The sequence below is a fragment of the Echiichthys vipera genome (assembly GCF_963691815.1).
Source record: "Echiichthys vipera genome assembly, chromosome: 15".
Lineage (NCBI taxonomy): Eukaryota > Metazoa > Chordata > Actinopteri > Perciformes > Trachinidae > Echiichthys > Echiichthys vipera.
The window spans coordinates 20,468,882-20,489,949 of NC_139840.1; the positions used below are offsets into that span (position 1 = coordinate 20,468,882).

The 21,068-nt window shown below is 41.6% G+C and overlaps 2 protein-coding genes across 3 annotated transcripts; one reads left to right on the forward strand and one right to left on the reverse strand.

The window, feature by feature from the left end:
• The first annotated feature begins 1,135 nt into the window (after nucleotides 1-1,135).
• On the forward strand, nucleotides 1,136-7,860 carry LOC310957618 (profilin-2-like). Of its 2 annotated transcripts, none has more exons than XM_083928259.1 (3): nucleotides 1,136-1,418; nucleotides 3,275-3,467; nucleotides 5,789-7,860. In XM_083928259.1, the coding sequence occupies exons 1-3, from the start codon at nucleotides 1,290-1,292 to the stop codon at nucleotides 5,884-5,886; spliced, it is 420 nt and encodes a 139-aa protein (XP_083784385.1). In that variant the 5' UTR covers nucleotides 1,136-1,289; the 3' UTR covers nucleotides 5,887-7,860. The 2 variants fall into 2 exon arrangements, with proteins under 2 accessions (XP_083784385.1, XP_083784386.1); XM_083928260.1 differs by having other exon boundaries at nucleotides 6,084-7,860.
• Nucleotides 7,861-17,389: 9,529 nt separating this feature from the next.
• LOC310957303 (alpha-2-HS-glycoprotein-like) lies at nucleotides 17,390-19,716 on the reverse strand (the record flags this gene model as incomplete). Its single annotated transcript, XM_083927800.1, has 7 exons — nucleotides 17,390-17,803; nucleotides 17,921-17,992; nucleotides 18,177-18,272; nucleotides 18,366-18,520; nucleotides 18,625-18,706; nucleotides 18,835-18,945; nucleotides 19,519-19,716. The coding sequence occupies 7 exons, from the start codon at nucleotides 19,714-19,716 to the stop codon at nucleotides 17,390-17,392; spliced, it is 1,128 nt and encodes a 375-aa protein (XP_083783926.1).
• Nucleotides 19,717-21,068: the final 1,352 nt, after the last annotated feature.

Sequence of the window (21,068 nt, forward strand, 5' to 3'; positions counted from 1 at the left end):
TAAACTGCAGCCATAATTACAAAATGAATGAAATGGATCTTTTGAGCAGGTTGAATGTATTTGACTCAGCGTTTCCTAAATATAATCCCAGCTTTTCTTGCAATTCATAAGTGCATGCTTTTAATGTGGTTACCTGTATATAAACTACTCTAGCTGGCTCTGTGATTGGCTGCAAACAGGACACTCTGGAGGCTTTGGTGGAGTGGAGGACACTGAAAAAACTGTTATCCATCATGGATAATCCTCTCCACCCTCTCCAACTCACACTGGTCAGACAGCAGAGCACCTTCTCCAGAAGGCTGCTCCAGCTTCGCTGTCGTAGCAACAGATACAGGAAATCTTTCCTGCCACAATCCATCACTGTATATAATAACTCTCTCCTCTGCCTGACAGAGAACTCTGCTCTCTCTACTGTTTTGTTGTATATATTATTAGTGTTATAATATATTTTGCATATTTTGTTTTGTTGTATATATTATTATTGTTTATTGTTTATAGCACACTGTGCACTGTATATATACACTATGTAAAGGAGCCAGTTGAGGTGTTCCAGGCACGTCCAGCTGGGAGGAGGCCTCGGGGAAGACCCAGGACTAGGTGGAGAGATTGTATCTCCACACTGGCCTGGGAACGCCTCGGGATCCCCCAGTTAGAGCTGGTTAATGTGGCCCGGGAAAGGGAAGTTTGGGGTCCCCTGCTAAAGCTGCTGCCCCCGCGACCCGACCCCGGATAAGCGGATGAAGTTGAGATGAGATGAGATGTATTGGATTCTATTTATGTTATGTACAAAGTGTTTCATTTGCTGACCCACTACTGCTGTAACAAAATAATTTCCCAGTCTGGGATCATTAAAGTAATTATTTTCTATTCTTTTCCATTCTACTCCTATAGGTCGAAACAATAACCCAATGATCCAGAATATCACCTATAATGCAGGGGGTGCATTTCACGGCAGGGGTGCTGGATAGGGCACAACACCTGCAGACAGTTGACTCTTGGGCTGAGCTGATAAGTCGCTCTTTATTCCGCCGCCCTGCTGCCATAAAAGCGCCGGGGAGCTCACTGTGCGGAGTGATCTGATGTAAGGACTACACCCAGCCGCCGCCTCACCACTGCCCTGGCTTTCTTTTGCTGCCCCAGCCTTGACGTTGGTTAACGTCGAAGTGCGGGTTAGACATCCAGTCTGTGGGTTTTCCTCCAAATTTGGCTCCCCCTCCCCGTGTTTGGCGACCTTTGTTCCGAAGCAGCCGTAGGGATTTTTTTTAACATAGCATCCATTTCTTTGAATTATGTCTTGGCAAAGCTACGTGGAAAACCTGATGGCCGATGGCAGCTGTCAGGATAGCGCCATTGTTGGATATACGGACGCCAAATATGTTTGGGCAGCACATGCCGGTGGTACTTTCAACAATATCACGGTAAGAGGGGGTGGAAAAATGAGGGGGATTAAGTGTGAAAGTTTGGTTCCGTTTGGCAGTGTTGTTTATGTACCACACACGCCGGACCGGAGAGCGTTAAAAACCGTTATCTCACAGGGTCTAAATGAGCTAACGGTGCCGTGTTAGCTTCGGTGTGCTAGCGCCGTTAGCTCGTTTATCGGTGGCCTGTCTCCCGTTAGTTCCTGCTAAGGAAAACGATGCGGGATTAAGACCTCGTGTTGATCAGATAACTCATTGTGTCTGGCGCAATACAAAAATCATGAAGCAGTTAGCTGCCGTTAATAAACACTAATGAGATTACCAAGACACCGCCGTATTAACCGTAAAGCGTGTATATAAAAACAGCGAGTAGACGGTGTCTGACTTAAGAAAACGTGCATGCTTTTGTGTGCACGGCCGCTTTGATTAGCTCACGTTAAGCTGCCGCTGCTGCTGCTGCACCGGCTACCTGTGGGGAAAACTGCTAACTAAAAGGCTCCCTCATCACTAACGCTTATCAGGGTTGCAGCATATTCATACCGGTATATTTTTTATATGAATGTCAATGTGTGTTTTTGTTTTTTCCCCTTTTTAATTCACTGAGAGGGGATCGCATGAGAGCTCGTCCCGGTGCATAGACGTCACTTTACTTCCGCTACTCTCTGCAGGGTGCAAGGATGGGATGTGTTTGAGTCCCAGAAATTGTAGTATAATAATAATAATAATAATAATAATAATAATAATAATAATAATAACTTAATTTATACAGCACAGTTTTAAAACACAAAATTTCACAAAGTGCTTTGACAGGCAGAGCAAAAGCACATTGAACTCCATACACAGATATACATATTTATGATATTTACACATCAACAAGGCGAGATAAATGACAGGACTCTTAACAATTAAGTGAAATTAACAGATAAGGTAAAAAGACCATTAAATAAAATGAGTGAATAAATAAAAAGACCACATTATCTCAAAGACAGTCTATAAAAGTGTGTTTTTAAGAGGTGATTTCAAAGAAGTCACTGATCCAATAGATGTGCAGGTTTTCCAAGTCTGTTCATAAACCGAAGCTTTCTCTTTATGGCATGCTGGAATTCATAATGTTAGTTTTTATATTCAGTGCTGGTGCCAAAATGGCAGGTTTTACTAATGTTTTTTGAGCTAATATTAAGTTACATTATCGACTACGCTGTCGAGTATTTCCTCGATTAGTCACTCCTTCTCAGAAAATAGTGAAATGTGCTCAGTTACTGTTCTCAGGACACAAGATTGTGTTAAAACGGCTTGTTTTGTACATATTCACTTATAATGTGTTGAATATTGATCATATATTACCTGTATAAGATATTCAAAAACACTTTACCTATAAATATATATTTAAAAAAAACAACACAGTAAAAATCACACGTTAAAATCACACATTAAAAGCAGTTCTGAAAAGAGAGTTCCTCAAAACTATTGACCAATCTCTAAAGCCCCAGTTGAAAATGACTATAAATTGCTTTAAAAACACAAAATATAAAACAAATGTTGGAGCAGTTCGTGGATGTAACATTGCACATGCTCACGATATGTGGGTAGCTGGTGTCGACAAGAGAGAGAGAATAAATCTCCCCATAAGTCAAAGTATAAAATTTTAAATCATGGCTGCACAGCATGGCTATACGTTGTTTTTGTTATTATAGTGTTCCCTTAACAAAATAGTACTCTGACTTTGTAGAGAATTCATGTCCTTTCTTGTGGACATATTTGACCTTTTTATACTCAGAAGAATTATGCCAGTCATGTAACTCGAAGCATATTTGTTACATCTGGATCTAATATGGTCCCAATCCTTTGTTTCTCAGTCTCAAGAAATCGATATCCTTATTGGTAAGGACAGGGAGACCTTTTACACCAGCGGTCTCACTCTGGGCTCAAAGAAGTGTTCAGTCCTCAGAGACAGCCTCCATGATGACGGGGACTGGACAATGGACATCAGGACAAAGAGCCAAGGAGGAGAACCTACATACAATGTCTCTGTGGGAAAAGCTGGAAAAGGTAAAAGTGTAGTTCCAAAATGGTTCAATCCATCATCATAATAACTACAATTATTCTCTCTTTATGTATTAAGACGCCATGTTGTTTACTATTGTAAATGCATCACAGGGCTATAAGAGCTACTTTACATTAGTTTTGTAACTTGAGAAAGTTTAGACTGATCATAAGGGGTCTGTTTTATTAAATCAACATGAAGACATTATTTTCTCGCTTCTTAAATGTGAGAATTCAATGCTTTTCTATGCAGGAATTATTTTGTCAACATTGACACGTTGACAAAATAATTCCTGCAATATCTTCAATAATAATTATTAGGGTTGGGCGATCCCTACTTAAGATATTGCTTTAAGAAAAACTATATATGATATTATCCTCCAAAAGCTTAAGAGAGACATGCATAGATATAAATATCTATGGATGTGAGACGCATGTTGCAATACCCATAAGTGGCCACAAAGAGGCCACAGTGTATAGACAGTAAGCACTGTTTTACAAGAGGGCATGTTGAGATCAATTCATCAGACCAATCAGCTCCCATTGATCTACACTGATGTATGGAATGAGGATAACAGACCTGCATTTTGTCCATAATCTACAAGTATGTTTAGTAGGGGAATTTACTGTTTATCAGACCACCGGTTGCAAACGCACCCTGCCACTACTATTACTCAACTAGTGTAGCATAAAAGCATGGTGAAAAACAAGCTAACTAACTGGCTTGTTAGATAATTAGCTAATTCCACTATGCTTTAATGCTACACTGCTAATAGAAAATGAGGTGAACAAAGTTGTCACTTATCCTTTTTCTAATTTAGCGAATGGCTAACGGAGTCCGGTGATGCAGGTGCAGAGCTCAGTCCACATAAACTCCAGGTCAACTTCATGGAGCACAGTGAGGGCAAAACTGCATCACAATCTATTTTAATGTAATATTCTCCGGTTTAGCTCACCTAAAAGCACAGAATCTGTCAGCTTGTTACTGTGTCGTTCACTACCGAACCAGTTTGTAACCGGTAGGCTACAGACAACAAACTCTCCACTTCACCTGTTCAACTGACTTTTAGTTTAGATAACAGCCCCTCAACTGTCCTGCAGTTATTACAGACATGCACACAGACAGCCCCGTTCCATGAATCAAGGCGGTGCACTGCTGCAGAATGAATATAAGCGAGAGACTGAATATAATGCTTAGTTGAAATCGTTCTGTTATTGTGGACACATAAGGACAATTATAGTGGCCAACCAATATGTTGAGCGATAATCTCGTCATATCGCCCAAGCCTAATGATAATAATCCTTAGTTGCAGCCTTAATTTTATGTTGATCGATTAATCTTCAGTCATTTCAGCTCTAATTGCAATTATGCTTACAAATCGCTTTAGTGAGGGCCTAAGAGTCACATCATTATATGATGGTCTTAGACAAACCTGTAGATGCTTATTTGTGAGGTTAAGTATAAATATTGCAAATTGTCATAAACCTTATATAAACCAGAGTTTTCCTACTCCAGTCTTGCTCCAGTGTTTCTCACACAGAGACTTGTTTGACATCTAAGACTTCTGATCATTGGCTACAAACAGCATTGTATTCACAAGCTGTTTTAGTCCATACAGTTGTTCATGGCTATCAAAGCTTTGGCAGACTTTTCAGTCAGTTCTCACAGACTGTATTAAAACCTACTGTGCTTCTGCCAAATGTTTGAGAAACACTGATTGCAATCAAAACTAAACTCTGTTTTTCCTTTCTTATTTTCCTAACACTACTTCCTTTTCTGTTGAGACTCCCACCTTTCATCCTCCTGTTTGCACGTTTTACCTCACGGAGTAGTCAAGAGAGCCCAAATGAAGTGCATATATTTAAATGTACCGTGTAGTCATCTGTATGGAAGATGGTGCACCTTAATTAGTCCCTGGCATGCATCTTCGTAGTTATGTCTTGATTTAGCAGAACGAGCCTGCCAAGCACTAACAACAAATGTTTTCTTTGCATCATCCACTGCCTAATTAGTTTAAAGTTGCATCTGATCTGCTGTTAAAAGCCGAGGTCAGCAGAAGCTGTCCTGGCAGATCAAGTGCACTGATCTTCCTGCAGTTTATAATTGTCACATTAAAGAGAAAACCAGCTATAATGGTGATATTAAACCATGATTTATGGATGACACAGGGGCTATGTGGGATATCGCTCACTTGTTCACTCTGTGACAATTCCCTATTTCAAAACTCACACTTCTGGTGATGATACTTCTTACTTGGAATGCCTTTCCTTTCTTTTTTAATAACCTATCTTAACTGTCCCCTTTTTTTCTATCTCTTCTCTTTCAGTTTTGGTTCTTGTAATGGGCAAAGAAGGGGTCCACGGAGGCGGATTGAATAAGAAGGCTTACTCAATGGCAAAATACTTGAGGGATTCAGGGTTTTAATGTTTTCATGCTCACTTAGATAAAATTGAGGGACAAAAAGAAGAGAAAAGAAATATTGCTGTTAAGATGTCTTGGAAACTTTTAATAGCAGTGAAGAGTGGTAAGATACTGTGTCACCTTTGTTCCCCCCTTCATCCTGTAGGGGGGGGAAACTCTTCAATTTTGTTCATTTCTCTTTTTTTCCTTGTGTGCTCCAGTATTGGTTGTAGTCATGGGAAAGGAGGCGGTCCATGGTGGAGCTCTTAACAAGAAAGCATATGCAATGGCTGATTACCTGAGGAGGTCTGGATATTAAGCAACCTCTCCACCCATCCATCAACTTAGCAGCTCACTCCCCACCCACCGCATTGTTGACACTACTTCCAGGATTACATGGCATACAATACTACTTCCTCCCCAGTCTACTTTTATAAACCCTTTTGTTTGCTTAACTCCATCCACACTTTTTTTTCTTTTTTTTTTAAATAAACCTTCTCCACTTTGACATTGTACTTCTCATGTTCTTGTCACTACAGTTATGGCATGTTCATTGAAATGTTTATTAACCAAAAGAATGTGCAAAAAAGAAAAAGATGTAATAAAAATGTAAAACAAATTTGGACTCGCCTTGTATCACATTCACTTAGCAACTGGCTAATTTTTCAAGGGGAAGTACATGTAATGGTGGTGATAGTTTGCATTGTTTTGCTTTTTGAGCATTACTAAAAGATGCCAGTGTTTTGATTTTTCTCCATCAGCATGTGGGCATTTAAAAGTTGCATGCATACCCCTTTAGCATACATATCCCAACCCTGTCCCTTCTATGTCCCTGCGTAATGTTCCAGCCAAAACCATCTTCTCTTTTGCCTCCTTCTTCCAGTCTCCATTAAAAGAAATGACACATTTCCTCTGACAAAGTCCTGTATGTGTGTACCAATTTGCCACCCTCAAGCACAATGTCTTTTAGGCTCCATCACATGCTTTTGCTGTTGTACCTGAATGTGGTCTTAAAAGTTAATGATGTGGTGTTGGGCTGTTGTTTGAGTGTAGTGTAAGGTCAGCATTGCTGAGGTCTGAAGATATTGTCATGAAACTTCACCACATCCTGAAGTCTCAGTGGGCATTTCACCTCTGTGACAACACGGACATTTGTCAGTCAACTTATGCTATTTGTAAATTTTTCTGTAAATCATTACACACCTGTTGTGTGAAGTTACCCCCCCCCCCCCCCGCCCCTCCCCTTTGGACCAATTGTCAATATAAGAGGATTATCAGAATTACAGCTTATTCTGATGGATGATTGTTGGCATCACCCGTTGACTGTAAATCATTAAGACAACTTCAGATGACTGTAAAACATTTAACTGCTTTCGTAGACTTAAACACTACTTAAACTTTTCAACACTAATTGATTTGTTGCTAACTTCATGTCCATTAACCAATGAAATGGCAATGTCATTTTACTACAGTATGAATGCATTTTGACTTTAAACCAAGGCTGTCGGGCTCCAGCACCTTGGGATTATTTGCCTTGTGCTTTAGTCATCAAAGGTGTATTCACAAATTGTCATAGTACGGTACTTAGAAGTATATTTAAAAGAAAAAAAAATTGATGCTGTGTACACTAAACATATTGAAAATGGTGTTGGTTGGAATAAGAACATTTGTAAGTTGTCCTGTGAAAATTTTCTGAGAATAACTGTGTATTCTGTGCCATAAAATCGATATGATCTGTTGCTACTACGAGTTGGATTTTTAACTGCTGCCCCAGCAAGAAGTAACTTTTAACGGCACTTTCCTAAGGGATATTTTGGCATCAGTAATCTCCAGACTTTGTGGAATATGTACAGAATTAAAACAACAGAAAATGAAGTTTGCAATATTTTGTCTTTTTTTTTTTTTTAGTTGGAAATTCCTTCTGCCACAAAATCTGCTATTTCAAATGCCATAAATTGATGAGACATCTTGTTTACAGACAGATCAAATAAAGTTATTCCAACCAGAGGTAAAGAAAACTGTCTGTTGCCTTGTGGATACAAACGTGTATGTTGACTGATTCAAGAGTTTTAAACGCTGTTCTTTTAATTCAGGTATTCAGTTCTAACTCATAGAATTGATCATACGCTACATTGGCAATGCATACATCTATTGGGATGGATGACGGTGTGGATCTTGTTATGTACACTCAAACAGCAAAGCACTGCTCTCATAGAGCATTCGTTCTTGAACGAATATATTCGTCTTTTCTCTAATGGGAGAATTTGAGGCAGGGCATGTAGTCAACTTACATCTCTCTGTGGTTCTAATCTGCTGAATCCCAGAAATTAGTTTACCAACTGTTTCTTTGCAAGAAGCTGGAAGATGCCACATTTTCAATGGCTGTATCTGATGCGGAAATATAATTTGAGGTGACTCAGACATTTAAATCAGTAAGTGATTGCCCTTAAATCTTGGATTCAGATTGAATAAAGAGGGAAAAGGAAACAAACCTTTTACTATCAAATAACATTTAAATTCTTCTTCCATTAATGGACTGATTTTATACTCTGTTAAACCCTGTAAAAAGTCAACACCATACAGCTTTTTCCTGTGCAACCCTTTTATTTCCCGTATGTCTCACACTATGGTAAACTCTACTTGTTCTCACTCCTGGAAGATACACGATGGTGAAACCAAGTGAAACCCAATGACACCAACCCAGTGTCTCCTACTGCTCTACAACGGATATGTTCTAGATGGCATCCATGTACCTCATCTTAGATGTTTTCCCCAAAAGTCAGGTAAACCTTTATTAACCCTGTTGGGAGATTCAGGTGTCTCAGCAGCAACAGCAGTGAGAACGAAACAGGAGGACTACAGGTAAGAGTCAAGGACATACCAAAAGAGATGAGAATAAAATGTAAAAAGAATAACAATAGGTATAAGATAAATACTAAGCATCTGGCCCTGGATGGCTGCACTGGATCACTCAAATGAGTGGGTGAACTGTGTACAGTCCAATTAATATAAATGTACAGTATGTACATGAATGAATATGCATCCGTTGCTATTGGATATATGAATTTGTATATATGTAAAGTCTATCCAAGATGAGTATATCAGCAAATACACTATGTACAGTTTCAAATATACATACACCAGTGAGTATGGCTGACTATACTGTATATGCAGTCTGTTAACAATGAGTAGGCCTTGGTGGATATATGTAGGTATTATCAATGAGTGCATGTACAGTACATTCATTTGGACGGGCACCAGAGTCCATTCAGGAGCCAGTAGAAGGTCAACGGTCAGTGCAATTTAAGATGCCATCTAGAAGTTTAACTGGCCCAGCAGTGGCCTATTAAGAGTATAAATCCCTGTATGACACACATGTTGTTGTACAAAGTAGCATTGCCATTTAGAACCCATTTAGAGGTCAGAAAAAGACACCATAACATAGTAAACGCCTACTTTGCTTGATATAACAAATTATTGTTGGTAGTTTTTCATTTTGAAGACATTTCTCTTAGTTGTGTCTGTGAAAAAAAAATAGATTCTCTACGGGCTTGAGGCATTTCAAATCATATGACTGAAGGCCTGAAAACAAGAATGATGAAAAAGCCTACACAACGTGGGAAGACTGTTAATTCCAGTGCCAAAGACTAGGCTACATGTCAGTCCCATGCTGTGGGGCGTTCACAGCCCCAGGTTGAGGCCCCGCCCTTTATTGCTCCGTGAACCACAGCAGAGGTAACAGGTGTGTGATTAGTCGTAATTAGGACCCGACCTGTTAACACCACCCGTGTAGAGGACAGGTCAGCGTTTCCCGTGCTTGTTTGTTCCAATGGCGTGTGGAGAGAGCAGGGGCAGTTATATTTTGCTATGTTTAGGTTTTTTAGTGGTTGCTAGTTCATTTTGCCATTGTAGAATTCTGACAAAACTTAAGGTGTTGGATAAATTAAAAGGAAACTCGACGCTTAGCAGTGGTCAAGCTAAAGGCAGTGATGTGTGCCACGGAAGACTCATAATTGGGCAAAACTCTCTGCAAGGTGATAAACTCAAAGGAACCAATGCCACTAAGAACCTCCTGAATGTTGATACAGATTACCAAGAAGACATGGGTATGTAAATGAGAAATGTGTATTTCAATCCTGCATGGAAAAACTTTTTCTGCACATTAAGTCCTATGCACATATGATACACCTGTTTAACCTTTAGCCTTGCCATTGAATCTGTGTACTTTGCCATTAGAACAGTTAAATAACGGTGGTGTACCTATTTGAACTTAACAAAACCATATTTTTCAAAGGTTGGGGGGAGCCATTGCAACTTCAAGTGCAGGGTGATGGCTTATCAAAGCCAAATTTAAAGTCAGACAATGAGGCGGTGGTACAAATCCTTAAAATGGATCCAAAGGTCGAATGTACAGGAGACTTCATGAAGCTTCAATTTCAAGATGCTGCTTCTACCCCTGGATCCCTGTTATTTGTGGACAGAGGTAAGTCTAGTCTCTGGTGTATTCAATTTACAGTTCTGTTATTTATAGTGTACACAATACTTGAAAGTTTTTGCAGAGCAGCTTCACACGGTTAAAAGAAATAAATCCTTTTGTCATTTGAATTGCTCAGGAAGTCGTCTGTCTCCTCTGCCTCTGTCCAATTTGCCACCAAGCTGCGGTTACGCCATCACATCAACACAGAGAGAGTTTGTTGTAGTCGCACCTTATGATGGTTGCTTTGTCACTCGTGAGGTGGGATACTTCTTTTTTGTATCTATCTGAGAGCGCTACAAGTTTGAGCCGTGTACACATGCAACATTTTGCTCTGTGGTTTTAGGAGGATTGCTATGTTCTCCCATTGCGTTGGTGTGGATTACCAGTGAGGCTGTCGTGCCCTTTGGTGAAGCAGGCTTCACCTAACCCTCCAATGGTCGCCTGCCACGCTCAGGGCATGGTCGTGAAAACTGGGTGGACAGTCTCTGCTGATAAAATGACAGTGAAGTGTAAGTTCTGTTGAAGATGAATCAACACTGATGCATAACATGCTGTTTGTTGTTAAAATGTACAACAATTCAAAGGGCCACATCAATTTTGGTTGTCATGGTTTTAGTATTTTGTTAGGTGTTCTAGTCTTTTCAGTCTATAAGAAATCTTTACCTTTGCTTCTAAAATGGCCCATAATTTCTCAATTTCTGTTGTTTGATAATCATTACAGAAGTTGAAAGGTTTGGATGACCGACATATTCAGATTAGTAGGCTATGATAAGTTAATTTTTATTCATTTGGATGGAAAGAAAAATACCAGCCCTGTCTAGATGTCTTTTTTGGAATGTGTACTTGACTGTAGTGTATTACTTTACAGTGAATGGTAACTGGGAACCACTGATGAAGGCTTCGCTCAGATGTAGATTCAGTGTAGTTGTACATCCTGAAGGTGTGGTCATCTCTGTTCATTATGAACCCTGCCTGGAGAAGAAGGTATCGTATGAATTTGTTGGATTGGAAAATAAAAGAAATCACCTTTTTATGAAATGATTCATTGACCTTTTTTGTTTTTCAGGATGGAATGTACACGCTTGAATTGGCTGGAGAGGGAGAAACTAAAATTTCCTGTCCATCACTGTCACCAGGTCAAACTGGTGACAATGAAAAAACACCAAGCAAATCTCTGATAAATCCTACACAATATACTATTATTCCTAGCAAACCTGATCCAGATGGCAAGAAAGTCCAGCAGCCCTTCTACCACTTCTACCCTCACCCAGACCATGTGAAGCCTACTGCCCCTTCCAAATCTCCACAGCCTGAAACTCCTCAGGGCCAAGTCCAGCAGCCCTTCTACCACTTCTACCCTCATCCAGATCATGTGAAGCCTACTGCCCCTTCCAAATCTCAACAGCCTGAAACTCCTCAGGGCCAAGTCCAGCAGCCCTTCTACCACTTCTACCCTCATCCAGACCATGTGAAGCCTACTGCCCCTTCCAAATCTCAACAGCCTGAAACTCCTCAGGGCCAAGTCCAGCAGCCCTTCTACCACTTCTACCCTCACCCAGACCATGTGAAGCCTACTGCCCCTTCCAAATCTCCACAGCCTGAAACTCCTCAGGGCCAAATCCAGCAGCCCTTCTACCACTTCTACCCTCATCCAGACCATGTGAAGCCTACTGCCCCTTCCAAATCTCCACAGCCTGAAACTCCTCAGGGCCAAGTCCAGCAGCCCTTCTACCACTTCTACCCCCATCCAGACCATGGGAAGCCTACTGCCCCTTCCAAATCTCCACAGCCTGAAACTCCTCAGAGCCAAGTAAAGCAGCCCTTCTACCACTTCTACCCTCATCCAGACCATGTGAAGCCTACTGCCCCTTCCAAATCTCCACAGCCTGAAACTCCTCAGGGCCAAGTACAGCAGCCCTTCTACCACTTCTACCCTCATCCAGAGCATGGGAAGCCTACTGCCCCTTCCAAATCTCAACAGCCTGAAACTCCTCAGGGCCAAGTCCAGCAGCCCTTCTACCACTTCTACCCTCATCCAGATCATGTGAAGCCTACTGCCCCTTCCAAATCTCCACAGCCTGAAACTCCTCAGGGCCAAGTCCAGCAGCCCTTCTACCACTTCTACCCTCATCCAGAGCATGGGAAGCCTACTGCCCCTTCCAAATCTCAACAGCCTGAAACTCCTCAGGGCCAAGTACAGCAGCCCTTCTACCACTTCTACCCTCATCCAGACCATGGGAAGCCTACTGCCCCTTCCAAATCTCCACAGCCTGAAACTCCTCAGGGCCAAGTCCAGCAGCCCTTCTACCACTTCTACCCTCATCCAGACCATGGGAAGCCTACTGCCCCTTCCAAATCTCCACAGCCTGAAACTCCTCAGGGCCAAGTCCAGCAGCCCTTCTACCACTTCTACCCCCATCCAGACCATGGGAAGCCTACTGCCCCTTCCAAATCTCCACAGCCTGAAACTCCTCAGAGCCAAGTAAAGCAACCCTTCTACCACTTCTACCCTCATCCAGACCATGTGAAGCCTACTGCCCCTTCCAAATCTCCACAGCCTGAGGACCCTCATGGCCAATTACAGCAGCCCATCTACCCTCATCCAGATCATGTGAAGCCTACTGCACCTGCAAAAGCTCAACAGCCTGAAACTCCTCAGGGCCAAGTACAGCAGCCCTTCTACCACTTCTACCCTCATCCAGACCATGTAAAGCCTACTATTCCTTCCAAACCTCAACAGCCTGAAACTCCTCAGAGCCAAGTACAGCAGCCCTTCTACCACTTCTACCCTCATCCAGACCATGTAAAGCCTACTATTCCTTCCAAAGCTCCACAGCCTGAGGACCCTCATGGCCAATTACAGCAGCCCATCTACCCTCATCCAGATCATGTAAAGCCTACTGCACCTGCAAAACCTCAACAGCCTGAAACTCCTCAGGGCCAAGTACAGCAGCCCTTCTACCACTTCTACCCTCATCCAGACCATGTAAAGCCGACTATTTCTTCAAAACCTCAACAGCCTGAGGACCCTCAGAGCCAATTACAGCGGCCCATCTACCCTCATCCAGATCATGTGAAGCCTACTGCACCTCCAAAACCTCAACAGCCTGAAACTCCTCAGAGCCAAGTACAGCAGCCCTTCTACCACTTCTACCCATATCCAGACCATGTAAAGCCTACTATTCCTTCCAAAGCTCCACAGCCTGAGGACCCTCATGGCCAATTACAGCAGCCCATCTACCCTCATCCAGATCATGTAAAGCCTACTGCACCTGCAAAACCTCAACAGCCTGAAACTCCTCAGGGCCAAGTACAGCAGCCCTTCTACCACTTCTACCCTCATCCAGACCATGTAAAGCCGACTATTTCTTCAAAACCTCAACAGCCTGAGGACCCTCAGAGCCAATTACAGCAGCCCATCTACCCTCACCCAGACCATGTAAAGCCTACTGCTCCTCCCAAACCTCCACAGCCTGAAACTCCTCAGGGCCAAGTACAGCAGCCCTTCTACCACTTCTACCCTCATCCAGAGCATGAAAAGCCAACTGCTCCTTCCAAATCTCCACTGCCTGAAACTCCTCAGGGCCAAGTACAGCAGCCCTTTTACTACTTCTACCCTCATCCAGACTATGTAAAGCCTACTGCTCCTCCCAAACCTCCACAGCCTGAAACTCCTCAGGGCCAAGTACAGCAGCCCTTCTACCCCTTCTTCTATCCTCGGCCAGAACAGAATGGACAAGTACATAAACCTCACCCTCAATCCTCCAAGATACCTAGTGCTGGAGCCGAAGGTCCAACTGAAAAGCCAGTTCAAAGTGGAAAACATCCAAAGGAACAAATGCATTACCCTTTTAACCCATTCTTCTACACACAACAGCACTTACAACTTGTAACTTTACCTCCTGCTACCTCCATGCAGCAAGTCAAATGGGTCATAGCTCACACCAGTGATCAAAACACCCAAGACTCTGCTATTCCACAACCTTATAAAGGTGTACCACAAGGCGCTCAGTTGAGCTCTCAACATGTGCAGCCTCTGTACTGCCCTCAGTTCTGCATATCTGGATTTGCAAATTGCTGTCCACAAATTGCTTTCCATCAACATCAACATCTCCATAAAATTTTTCCCGCTCAACTTGGTAGTGAAGATGCACAGTTGCTCTATCCAGGACTAAAATTTCCCCTCATCGGCAATGACTTGAGTTCTACGCCCCTTCCTCAAAAGCCAGCTGAAGCAACGGCAATGCCATCAACTTCCATTTCTGCACCCATTTTGTCTCAGTTTCATCAATTTGGAAATGGAAAGTGGCCACATCTCCTGCCACCCGATGTCAACCCTGCCACATTTCTCGGTAATTTTGGCAAGTTTACAAATCAACACCCTTATATTAATCCAAATTCACTATATCCTCATGTGCAATATTTACCACACAATGAGGCACTGCAAAATTTGCAACAAAGCCAATCAGCAGCTCACAACACAAACGATCCACTGCTGCAATATGGGCCATATCATGTACACCCCCCAAAACAGCAAGAAGGCCAACTTTCAGCTGGAGACATGAATATTCCATCAGGGGCTGATTTCATGTCTTATATTGGCCAATATTCACAACAGCAGCAAATGGCAAATCAGCAAAATAAACCTATAGGAAAAGTACACCTGCCTAGTGAATCTAAAGGGATGATGCATCCTCTAGCCCAAAGTGAACTGCTCCCTTTCTACATGCTTCAAGATGCTCAATCACAACTTCATGACAATCCCACAGCCCCGAATGCTTCACAACCAAAGCCGTTTGTAAGTGGTTCAAAGAAACTCACTAAACATGAACAGACTGTGCCCTCCAATTCTGAACCAAAGAGTTTTGTGCTGCTACAACATGGCCCACCAGGTAGGGAGCCCAACGGTTTTAATGGGTCTCCGCTGCCTTCCAAAGACCTGGTTCGTGATGCAGATTTTCTTGCTCAAAATCTTGCAGGACATGACGGTAGTAATCCCCAACATCCTCAGAATTTAAATCCCTCTCAAGAAAAACTGCAACACCCCAAACAATTGGGGGAAGGAATCTTTAGTCCCTTACCTGATGTCAGCTACATGCAAAGGCCTGGTGATAAATCAGGATCACCACTAATCTCTTTAGATGGCCCTCATTTCATGGCTTCGCCCCAGGACCCTTCTGTTAGTGCCGCACATTTAAACCCTAAATTTAAAGACTTCTGGAGGTTTATGGCACCTCAAGGCCCCGGCCAACCTCATCTACCATCTGTAAATGCATTACAACAAAGGAGCGATGCAGCTGACCACCAAGGTATGTTGTGATTTATTTATTTTTTTGGTTGTAAATTGTTTTAACCCAGTCTTTTGGACTAACTAGGTGTCTCTTGCAGGACTGAACAAAGCCACGCATTCGGAGAAAAAAGGAAATCAGGAGCACAGGTGAAGTGCTTTCAATAAAGAATTGAAAATAAGTCTACCTGAGTTTTTTTTTGAAATTTTTGTTTTTATTTATTTTTTTTGAATAGCATAGAAAATTCAGTTGTCTGTTGCATTTTATATGCAACCAGAATCTGAATGGGTGTAAAAGCATGTTATCTCTGTCTGGCATGGGCAGTTGAGGACAATAACCTTTTTTTTTTTTTTTCTTTGACTAGTTTCAAAGTTGACTATTTACATTTGGTACTTGTTGGCTTTATATCCGGTGTTTAGAATCAAAGGGTGCGTTGCCCTTGTTAAACTTATTTGTCGTATTTTGCCTTGCCATGAACTGGTACTTCCTGAACATTGACCCATTCATGTAAATACACTTACTAGAATTTCTGTGACCTCAATAACCCTAAAATCTCTACCTACCTGTTCCTAAGAATATATATCTATATCTCAAAGTTTAGTTCCTTTAGACAATTTAAGGATATTTTTCCTCAACATGAACATCAAATTTGAATCTACACTTTAAGATTGACTACCAGGTCTAAATGTTGATTGACAAATTAACCAATATGTAAACAATTAACCATAAAAAAACAATGTATGTGAACGCAGCTAAATATGTAACCCAAAAATAAGTATGAATAAGCACACTGGTGAATAGAAGTATGGATGATGACACTTTTCAGAAGAGAAGTTTCATGATTTAAGACTTAAAAGAATCTGAATACTGCTTAAAATGTTGAATGGGACAAAATGAGACTATTTTTTTATGTTTGTGGAAATGTCAGTGGGTTCATAGGAAGGCTAATGCACGAGTCAGCACATCTGACAAATAGCACTTTGTTTTGCGATCTCCTTTTTAAAGATACGGCATGAATGATTGGATACCTTTTGGTACAACAGTTCATTCAAAGTCCTGCGTAGAGTTTATCAGTGTGTCCTCAACAAACCTGTAAAAGGCCTTGAGTATTCTTCGATGACTGCTATTAAATGGGGCAACTGTGGCTCAGTTGGTAGAGCGAGTCGACCCCTGCCCTACTTGTGTTATGGTCGTTGTGTCCTTGGGCAAGACACTTCACCCACCTTGCCTCGTTTAAATGTGTATGACTGCTGTATGTTTGAGGAGGTGGTCGGAGGGGCCATAGGTGCTGATTGGCTGCCATGCTTCCGTCAGTCTACCCCACGGCAGCTGTGACTACTGCGTAGTTTAACACCACAATGGTATGTCTGTGTGAATGAATGGAACCTGGACTCTGTAAAGCGCCTTGAGCACTGAGAAAGGCGCCATAATTAAATGTACTGCGATATACTGTAAGTGTTTTACATTTTAAACAAGGCATAATGGCAAAAGATAGAAAGAGCTTTGACTTGAGAGATTTATTCAGCAGCATTGAATGCAAATCTTTATGATCCATATTACATACACTTGATCCATATTACATACACTTCAAAAGTTCAGCAGTACTTGTGTGATTCAACTATTTTAGGTTGCTTATCTCATGTTTGTAGTGTATTGGAGTAACATCTACCTACCACAGGGCATGTTGATTAATCAATCAAACTCATAAATTACTAGTGCAGCTATAGTGGGGAAATATAAAAAGTCTGTAGGACCTGAACACTTAGAAGAATCTGATCCTTCCTGGGCACACTGGCACAAGAGCAATGGGGTCTGTTTGAGTTGCGGCATCAACCATTATGGGTGCGGCAGGTACATCTCTCTTAACCACAGCAACAGGGACCTCAGCACTGGCTGAGGAATCTGAGACCGATCCGTTGTCAGCAGTTGGAGCAGGATCAGTTACGGCTGGATCGGCAGCAGGTGTCACAGCTGCATCAGCAGCTGCAGTGACTACAGGTACAACTTCATCTGACTCTACTGATTCTGCGGAGAGATGGCCGCTTAGCTGAGGGTTATGGAAGGTAGTCAACTTGTGGTGCCTCAGCCCATGCTTGTGTGACAGGCCACCTCTTTCTACGTAAACCAGTGGTGGCATGGCAGGTGCTGCAGTGCTGTTAACCTCTACAACAGGCATCTGAAAAAGTGGATCAACATTGAGTTAGGAAAAATCATCTATATAAATTTATAGTCAAATTTGTGACTTATTTTTGGCCATCAAAATGATTTGGAACAGTTAAAGACAGTGTTTTACCATAGTTAAAAACATCTTGCAGTCCACTGTGTGATCCGTGCTCAAACCTTTGGCAGTACAAATACCACGTTCCTGGTGAAGAAAGGAAAAATATTTTGAAGTTTATTTTGTTAACTTTGAACTGTTTTGAGAGGCGCTTTGGTGACCAGATTTATCTCTACCCTATCTTCTTTGATAAGCTTATCTGCAAAATTCCAATAATACAATAAGTTGTTTTTTTTCATAGAAAAACTAAACTAATGCTTTGTGTACTTACAGCCATGGTGTCATTCAGTGGCTCACAGGCATCACCAGTGCAATTGGCCTCAACTACAACGTATTCTGCAAAATAGATCGGCCCACCAGACACAATCTAAAACAAGGTATTGACAGACACAAATTAAAACATGCAGGTGCTTTAAATCCTGTAAAACAAAACTGAATTGATCAGATTGTTTGGGCCCACCTGTGATGACATCCTTCCAACCTCCAATAGACTGTATGTAATGTTCGCAGTGTTGTTGTTGAAGGTTGTCAGGGAGGCTTGGATAAAGTCCAGTGCTGCGGTGTTATTTAGGGGAAGGAGGGTAGGACAGCCTATACACACGTCCTCTGTTGATTCTACATGTTATCGAAGAAAGACACAGGTTTTTGTGTGTAGGCTGACACTTGTGTTGACTTCTTCTGAACGTACGTGGATTTCATAGTGTGACCAGAAACTTTACCTTCTGTTTTACACTTGAATGCTGTTACAGTCAGAGCTCCACCAACCCTCTTCAGCACCACATCACAGTCTCCTTCTACTGCCTGATTGGAGACAAAGTCAATCTGGATTTTCTGTTTTACATCCTAAAATTATCAGTATCTTGACATGTGGTTAGATTCATGTAGTTCAAATATCAGAGATTCGGTGTAATAATTGTATGGAGTCTCACCGTCAATATTTTTGGCCTGACTGTGCAGTTGGCAACAGGTGTGGGATCCAACACGTGACAGTCAGTCTCCAGCAGTTCAACCTCCAGCACATATGTGTTGTCTCCATCAGGCTAAGGAGAGATAAAAATTAAGCATTATTTAGTTGTTTTTGTTTTTTATCTACTCCATCAAACTGTTTGCATGGAGGAACACGCATAATGTAGTTTCAAATGACAATTTAAAATAGAGCATAGTTGAAATATTGATTTTGAATCTTTTCCGACATGTTTGTGCAAATGTTTGCACGTAGAGGCACCACACACCAACTGTTTCAGAATACACATGAATATGAACATGAATCGTGTCTTAATTGAGGTGCTGACCTAAAATATCACAATGGAAAAAAAGACAACTAAAATATGTATAATTTTAGATAAAGATGCAATGATGAAGGTAAGTAAGGAGGTATCCTCAGAAAAATCTACTAATTTGTATAAAATTAAGCAGATTTTCCTGCCATTTTCTTTCTTTATTGCTTACAAATTCATATCACAGCTCACAGTCTAATCTTTTAAATGATGCGATTGTGTTATCCAGTGGCAATAGAGAAATAAATGTGATTATGTTATATACAGCGTCCCATGTTGGAGAACAAGAGATGGGGTAACCTGTAACTCTACAAATCTCTGCTCCTGCTGATTTACCTGAGTATAGATCTTGATGTCCTCGATCCTGTTCAGTGCATACTTGTAGCCATGAGTGTGCTGGGCATTGAGGTAATCCTGAGCCACCAGGGCAGCCTCCTCTGCCTCAGGGGAGTCGCACAGAGGCCGGACCACATTGGGCTGAGCCCATGCCCCCGCCAGTAGTCCCAGAACCACAGTGATGGCCAGAGGATTCATTTCTGTAAGAGATGCACAGGCACTCAAGAAGTATCAGAGCAGTCAAGCAGATGAGGAGGAGAGGCAGGGCTCATGTAGCCTGGGGGTGTATATATCCTGTACTTTAAACAGGAAAACAGAGCCAAGTTAAACACCATGATCATCCCTCCTGACTCGTGCGTCACATGTTGGTCGTACTCTGTTTTAGGAGAGCTGCCAAAACAAATGTAAGCTGACAAAGGTCTGGCTTTGGATGAGCAGATTGAGTTCAAATCAGTGATGGTTCAATGGGTTCTTTAGTCAGACATCTAGAAACATCTAGTTCCAGTTGATGGCTGTGCCCAGATGGGACATGAATATTTCTTGAACATATGAAATGTTTGAAAAGCTTCATGTTCAGACACACATGTTGCATAACAAGCTGTCAGCAGGGACTCAACTCACTCAATGACACAGCAGCAAAGAGGATATTTGCCAACATGGAGGGGCATATTTGAGGGACAGGGTCGTTGCTGCCTCCCACGTATTTGCTCTGTATATGACCATTTGCACAATACACCAGTGTCGCTCCAGGTCAGTACCAGGCAGAGATACTGATGAAAGAATTACTAATAAAAAGACCCATGTTTATTGTTCTCGTCTTTATCTTTTGGTTTCTGTTTTTAAATCATTCCTTCTAGATTAGTTGATGGCTTTACAGAATATCCTTTTAGTATTGAGACACTTTAAGTGTATGTGTAATACTGAAATCAATGACAGGTTTCCCCACATATCCTGGTTATTAGTGCTGCAGGGTTTAGAAGACATTTCAAAATGATAATGACAAGCTGTCATTAGAAAGTGTTCTTTCTCCGTGGCTCAATCAGCCCCTATTCGCCAGTTCAATGTGAAAGACCAAATGAAAGTTTCTGCATAGTGAGACTTAAAACTGAGCATTTGCGTAATAGTTCGTTTACTGGAGAGAAAACTTTAGAAAACAAAGGTAGTGAGCTTATAATACATTTCATTTAACATAGACATAATGACAATGCCTTGTTTTGGCTGATAAGTGGGTATAATGTATGTTGCCAGACAAATATACCCTCCACTACACCAGTGGATATTTGTAAGTAAGAGAAAACATCTTTTCTCGTAGGCCTTTGGATCCACAGGTTCTTCTATTCCAGCCTAGTTTTTTTTTCTTCAAAATGTCTATGTGCGTTTTTTACATAATCTTACATTGTTGTTTATGACTACTGTAGCCGTGCACATATGTCTGTATATGTGCATATGCAACTGTATTTGTGTGTGAGTATGTGTGATGATATGCATGTTTTCTTGTTTCTTATACATGCGTTCTTTTTGTTTTTGTCTCTGCTCTGTAGAGCACTTTG

Bases quoted from the DNA above. Each gene is read 5' to 3' on its own strand.
- LOC310957618 (XM_083928259.1), top strand. From the start codon at position 1,290: ATGTCTTGGCAAAGCTACGTGGAAAACCTGATGGCCGATGGCAGCTGT. The intron at 1,419-3,274 runs GTAAGAGGGGGT...TTTGTTTCTCAG, and splicing joins GTACTTTCAACAATATCACG to TCTCAAGAAATCGATATCCT. The intron at 3,468-5,788 runs GTAAAAGTGTAG...CTTCTCTTTCAG, and splicing joins TGTGGGAAAAGCTGGAAAAG to TTTTGGTTCTTGTAATGGGC.